The 6,260-nt window shown below is 55.0% G+C and overlaps 1 protein-coding gene across 1 annotated transcript; it reads left to right on the forward strand.

Moving 5' to 3' along the window:
- Positions 1-3,771: 3,771 nt before the first annotated feature.
- On the forward strand, positions 3,772-5,725 carry MRPS23 (mitochondrial ribosomal protein S23). The gene is made up of 5 exons (XM_074160762.1): positions 3,772-3,815; positions 3,962-4,129; positions 4,260-4,337; positions 4,453-4,570; positions 5,579-5,725. Exons 1-5 carry the CDS (start codon positions 3,772-3,774, stop codon positions 5,723-5,725), a joined length of 555 nt encoding a protein of 184 aa, XP_074016863.1.
- Positions 5,726-6,260: the final 535 nt, after the last annotated feature.

A 6,260-nucleotide genomic window follows, 5' to 3' on the forward strand; every position in this document is an offset into this window, starting at 1 on the left:
GAACTTCTTATGTACAAGTTTGTGCCTGTTCCTCCCTGCTTCACCTCGGCAGGCAAAGAAATGGCACCCCGAGGCACGGCGGGCACCCACCGCTCCCCTCCGCCATCCCCTCGCCGAACACAGAGGGGTCCACCGGGGTCGGAGGGGGCGAGGGTGGGCTCTGCAGCGGGGAAACCGAGCAGAAAGGCTTGGGGGGGGGGTGTGTGTGTGTGTCTGTGGAAGCCCCCAGCCTGTCAGCGGCCGGCTGCGCCTGTGGGGACCTGCCTTTCAGGAAAGAGCGGAAAAGGAAAAAAATGCTGCGGTGGCTTACCCGCTTCCACCCTGAAAATAACACGCCTCTGGGGGCCGGGGAGTGTGGGTTTTCTCTGAACTCTTTCATTAGCTATCGCCCAGCGACTCCTCCGCGGCTGTCAGGCAGGCGGGCTGGCTCCCGGCGGAATGGAAGCACGTTACTACAATGGATTATTTCTGAAATCTGTGTTGTTCTTCGGCAGCCCTGCACGTTTCCGCACCGCGCCGAGCTGGCGGAGCTGGGGAGCCTGGAGCTGGATGGCGTTGGGTGGAATTGCTCCCAAAGGGGCTGGTCCCAGCGTCGCTCCCGTAGGGAATTCCCTGCTGGGCGCTGGGCTTGGCTTCCCCTGCCTTTCAACAGGCTGGAGGGGGAAAATTTTGGGTGGGTGAGAAGAAACTTCTGGGAGGCTCCAAAAAAGCAGCACAGGGACCCGTGGGTGAAGGGGGGGGGGGGGGGTCTGTGCCAGGCGTGAGGGAAGGTGCCCCTCGCCGTGGGCTCGTGACTCGCAGGAGGGGGGTTATTCCCGGTAGCCAGGAGCCATCGAGGCTGTGGGACATGTCCCTTCATGGGCAGCATCAGGGCCGGGGGGCACAGGGGAGCATCCCCCTCGCTTGTGGGGCCGGGGATAGGCTCTGCTCGCCCTGCGCCAGCCGTCCGGGAGCAGCTTCGGGCTGCTGGCCGGGATTCGAGCTCTCTGGCCTCACGTGCAGCTTGGAAACCTTCCCTGTGAAAAGAAGATGCTGGAAAAAGTCAAGGCATTCTTGCCTTAAATGTCAAAAGCATGGAAATGCCGGAGAAACCCTGGCTGTCGCCTTCCCGCGGCGGCCAAGAGAGCTGCCGGGAGCCCAGGGGGCAGCCAGGGATTTTTCAAAGGGCTGAAAAGACCAGGGTCTGCCCAGTCCTTTGAGCAGCTCAGATGGAGCCCCGGAGCGGTCCTGGCATCTCCCTTTGGAATTCTTTTGCCCTAGAGGGGCAAGGGTTTGGTTTTGGGTTTTTTTTTTTGTTGGTTTGGTTTTTGTTTTGTTTTGTTTTTTCCCCAAAACCATGTTTTAAGAAAAAGAGCAGCTGAGAAAAGCCCAGGACTGGAAACTGTGGGCAGATGAGGGGGTGAATGCTGGAGATGCTTTCTCCTGGCATGGAGTACCTGCTGGCTGTCGGTCTGCCGTGGAAATTTACTGCCCCCTTCCTTCCCAAGGCTGGAAGGTGGGTGGAGGGACGCGTTTCTCTTCCCACCAGCTCATTCCCAAGCTAAGGGCTGCACCTAGTGACCAGGCATCGCTGGGTCTCCCAGGTGGGGTTGGTGGAAACCCTGGATGGGGAGAAAGCTGTTCCCACAGAGCCTGGGAGCAGCGGCTGGATTTTATAAATGGAGGTGAAAAGCAAAAGCACAGTCTGGGCAGCCGGGCACCATCTGCTGCCACCTCCTGGGCCCAGCCAGCAGTGCTGGGGGTGCCCAGCGCAGGATCAGGCCATGGTGGGACCCCAGGTCAAGGGCTGGTGTGAACCGTGGTGGCAAATCCCACTGTTCGCTCTCCCTCCGAGAGCCAACCCCGAAAGGTGACCAGGGCGAGACCGATCCTCCCCACATCGGTTTGCAGCCCAACGTCACCAACAGCCCACAGAATCACAGAATGATGTGGGGTTGGCAGGGACCTCTGGAGATCATCTAGTCCAACCCCCCCTGCCAAAGCAGGTCCACCCAGAGCAGAACAGGTTGCACAGGAATGCGTCCAGGTGGCTTTGGAATGTCTCCAGAGAAGGAGACTCCACCACCTCTCTGGGCAGCCTGTTCCAGGGCTCTGCCCCCTCACAGGAAAGAAGTTCCTCCTCATGTTGAGATGGAACTTCTTATGTTCAAGTTTGTGCCCGTTCCCTCTTGTCCTGTCCCTGGGCACCACTGGAAAAAGACTGGCCCCATCCTCCTGACACCCACCCTTTAAGTATTTATAGGCGTTGATCAGATCCCCCCTCAGTCTTCTCTTCTCCAGACTAAACAGACCCAAGTCCCTCAGCCCTTCCTCATCGGAGAGATGCTCCAGGCCCCTCAGCATCTTTGTATCCCTTTGCTGGACCCTCCCCAGCAGCTCCCCGTCCTTCTGGAACTGAAGAGATCAGAACTTGCCCCAATGCTCCAGACGGGGCCTCCCCCCAAGCTCCTTGGTGACCACGGTGACATGGAGGTGCTCAGCTTTGGGGACAGGGCAGATGTGAAGTGCCACGGGTGGAGAAACTGAGCCCCAGGGGCGGCCGTTCCTGACGTACGGAGAGAAATGGCTTCACTGTAGAGGCGCAGCACACAGTGGGGGTCTCCAAAGTGTCCTCTCCTCGTGGGATGGTCCGGTGCGGCTGACAGCAGCTCCTCTCCTCCCTGGGGACTGTGTCCCTTGTCCGGGGCAGCTGTCCCCACCTCTGTCACCCGCAGCAGGGCAGCCCCGATGGCTCCATCGGAAACCGGCTCCGCACGCGTCCCATGGGGACAACGGGGGCACAGCTGCCACCTGCGCGGCAGGGGCTCACCCGCCATCCCGGTTTCCCAGCTCCCGGGCTCGAGGGGAGCACAACCGGTGCCATCGCATCCCAGGGCCGGTGCCACGGGGGAACCCTGCTGTTCTTGGAGGTGGCTGCTGGCGTTGTCCCCAGACGTGGGTCCTTCTCCCGCCGTGCGAGGGCCGATCAGCACGCTGAGGCGAGGCGGTTGCTTTCATTTCAGTTCTGCCAAACGGGGCGCCGGGCGTTTAACGGGGGCCAGCACGCCCCGCGTTTATACCCATAAAATAGAGCTGATCGGTTAATAACGATTCACTCGCCACTCCTAGCTGTACATACACACCTACGCTCCTGTTTAACACACCTGGGGGGGTCCCCTGATTAGCGTGCTCGTTATTCACACCGGGGGGTGTATTCCAGCGTTCCGGTTGCCCGAGGTCAGCCTGGGACACACTCTTGGCTGGAATTTGGTTCCAGAAGTTATGTTTTCGCTATCTTACGCCTAAATCAGCAGCTGCAAAGGAACACGTAGGCCATATCGCTGGGTTCCACACCCTGATGAAGGTGAGGCACCTCCCGTGGTGTCTCAGCCACGTCCCAACCAACACTTGGAATGGTTTGGGTTGGAAGGAACCTTGATGATCACACAGTTCCCCCCCCTGCCCTGGGCAGGGACACCTCCCGCCAGATCAGGTTGCTCCAAGCCCCCTCCAACCTGGCCTTGAACCCCTCCAGGGACGGGGCGGCCACAGCTTCTCTGGGCAACCTGGGAGGGGGGCGGCGGCGCTGGCCCTTTAAATCGGGGAGGGGGAAACAATCCGGCTGAGTCTCCGCTCGGCCATCGACTGGCGCTGCCTGGGCGCCACCTCCCTTCGGCTGTTGGCTGCGCGCCCTGGCGGCGGCCCTTTCGGTATTTCCGGTTCCGGGTGGGAGGGCAGGCCGTTGCTAGGGGAGGAGGCGTTGCTAGGGGAGGCCCGGCCGCCGCCGCCGCCATGGCGGGGAACCGCGTGCAGAAGATTGGGAGCGTGTTCAGCCGGTGCGGGGGGCGGTCGGTCGGGCGTGGGGTGTCCTGCTGGCGGGGGGCGAAGGGAGGGCGAGGCTGGAGGCCCGGGGTCCCCCGGAGGGAGGCGCAAGGCCCGGGCGTCCCTTGAGCAACCCCCGCCGCTTCTTTCCCCCCGGCAGGACCCGCAACCTGCTCCGCATCGGGGTGATCGAGAAGCCGCTGTGGTTCGACGTCTACGCTGCCTTCCCCCCGCTGAGGGAGCCCGTCTACCGGGTGCCGCGGCCGCGCTACGGCAAGGTGAAGGATGTCGTCCCCCCCATCTTCTACAAGGAGGACGAAGTGCGAGCGTGAGTTGTTGCTTTCTCTCCCCGGGCGGCCGCTGAGGGGTGCCTGAGCCCCGCTATCCACCGGGGACCTTCCCCTGCCCCTGCGGAGGGAGTACTGCTGTCACCGCTCCTCTTCTATTTCTTGAAATAGGAGATTTTACAAAATCTATGGCAGCGGTCCAAGGCCTTTCGACCTGTCGCAGCTGAACTACAAATCTACTTGCCAGAGGTAAGATTTATTTATAACTGAACGGGAAGTACTTCTGAAACTTGTCTCTTTCTCCTCTTCAGTCAGTGAACCGAAATGTTATTTGTGAGAGTAAAAATACAATCTTGGCATCTAGGTTTGTCGAGAAATACAATGAACTGAAAGAAGAAGGAAAAATTGAGGAGGAAAAATTGTTTGAAGAAACAGGAAAAGCCCTTTTAGCCAGTGGGATAATTTTACAGAGAAAAGGAACAGTTAAAGTAAGTATTAAATATTCAGAGTTTCTTTGCCAGTGGATTTAGAAATTAAATTCTCAGCAAGACAGTCATGAGCCTGATGGTTGTAATAAAATGTCTTTAGTGTGCAGAGTAAACTGTCTTCTTAGTCATGAATGTGCTACAGTTAAGGTACTTCTTGTGGGACAGAAAAGAGAAGTGTTTCTTCTGGTGATGAAAGATCTGTCGGGTCTGTATAAACCATTTGGAAATACGTGTATATATTACCATATACCTGTTATCTCTCTGAGGGGGTAAATCAGAACTTCTTCTGGTTCAAAGGTGATTAACACACTTTTCCATCCCTTTTAACAGTTGTCCTAATGCGCTCTCACTCCTGTTCTTTAATCTTCATCCTGAACTGGAAACTTTTGCATAAGTTTTGCAGTTTGGCGTTCGGGGTTTTTTTGTTTGTTTGTATTTTTAAGGTATTGAAATAGAGGATTGTAATCTGGGGGTTGTTTACTTGTATTTTTAGCAAGAAAATAACTGTCCAAAGTGTCCTGCCACTGCTTTCTTTGTTTTCCCTGATGTGTAAGAGGGGACATGGCTCCTGGGCACATGAAGTCTAGTTACTTCAGGCAGTTGTCACATAACTCTTAACATAAAATGGGGTAAAAAACTAAACTGAAGATGCTTCTAGAACAGCACGTCGGGCAGAGCAGAAATCTTTTATCTTGTTTGTGACTAACTGATTACCATTTCTTCTGAGACTGCTGCCTTGTGATCGAACACCCTCAGAAAGAAGGGAGAAGAGTTGCAGTTTTGAACTCCACTAGCTAAATTAATTTCTTATTCTGCTTTTTAATACACTCTCCATTCTCCTCATCGTCCTCTTATCTCTGGACCGAGAACTTTTCCATCTGCTTTTTCTGGACATACAAACTGGGGCTGTTGCTTTCCATTGTTCTCTTCAGTCACGCTTCAACAGAAACTTTTTACACCTGTCTTTTTGTTGTTGATCGTGTGTCTCTAACTGCACAACAGGATCATCAAGGTGTTGAAACCAGAGACTCTGCGTTACACCAGCAGCTCCAGACTGTGTTGGAAGAGATGCAGGAAAAGAAGAAAGATCAGGAGGAGCAGACGCCAGAATCATCAGAAAAACAGAAGGAAAATCCTTTCCCTTCCTAACGGCCGTGTGTTGTCCTGTGAGGGGATGTCCTGTTGTCACCTGCTCAGGAGCCAGCATTTCTGCCTCCACAACCTGGTGGTTATGAGATATTTTCTGCAGGAAATACCTCAGTTATCTGGCTCTGGTGCCTTCCCTCATCCTGAGTGAGTCACACGTTCTTGTTCCCCAAAATTGGAGATAATCCCCTTTTTTGAGGTTCAGGAATGTTATTTCAAGTTGGTGAGTTGGAAAATAAGAGTATAAAAGTGAAAAATTAAACATTTTCTTTAAAAGTTGGAAGTTCTGCCTCTTCAGGTGTCTTATTTGCAGTAGTAAAGATGGCTCTTAACTCCTCGCTCTGGGCGGTGTGGGCCTGGTGAGGGTCCTGCTGTGGACGTGGCAGATCCCACGTGCCCGGCGTGCTCTGGCAGCTCTCTGAAGTGTCACCTTTATATAGCTAATTGAGAAGAGCTGCTATTTATAGAAGTGTAATAATATACTCTTTCTATCGCATCATTTGCTTAACTTCACAATAGGATCAAGTGCAACAATACC

Source organism: Numenius arquata, chromosome 18 (assembly GCF_964106895.1).
Source record: "Numenius arquata chromosome 18, bNumArq3.hap1.1, whole genome shotgun sequence".
Taxonomy (NCBI): domain Eukaryota; kingdom Metazoa; phylum Chordata; class Aves; order Charadriiformes; family Scolopacidae; genus Numenius; species Numenius arquata.

Bases quoted from the DNA above. Each gene is read 5' to 3' on its own strand.
- MRPS23 (XM_074160762.1), top strand. From the start codon at position 3,772: ATGGCGGGGAACCGCGTGCAGAAGATTGGGAGCGTGTTCAGCCG. The intron at 4,130-4,259 runs GTGAGTTGTTGC...TTCTTGAAATAG, and splicing joins AAGGAGGACGAAGTGCGAGC to GAGATTTTACAAAATCTATG. The intron at 4,338-4,452 runs GTAAGATTTATT...CTTGGCATCTAG, and splicing joins TACAAATCTACTTGCCAGAG to GTTTGTCGAGAAATACAATG.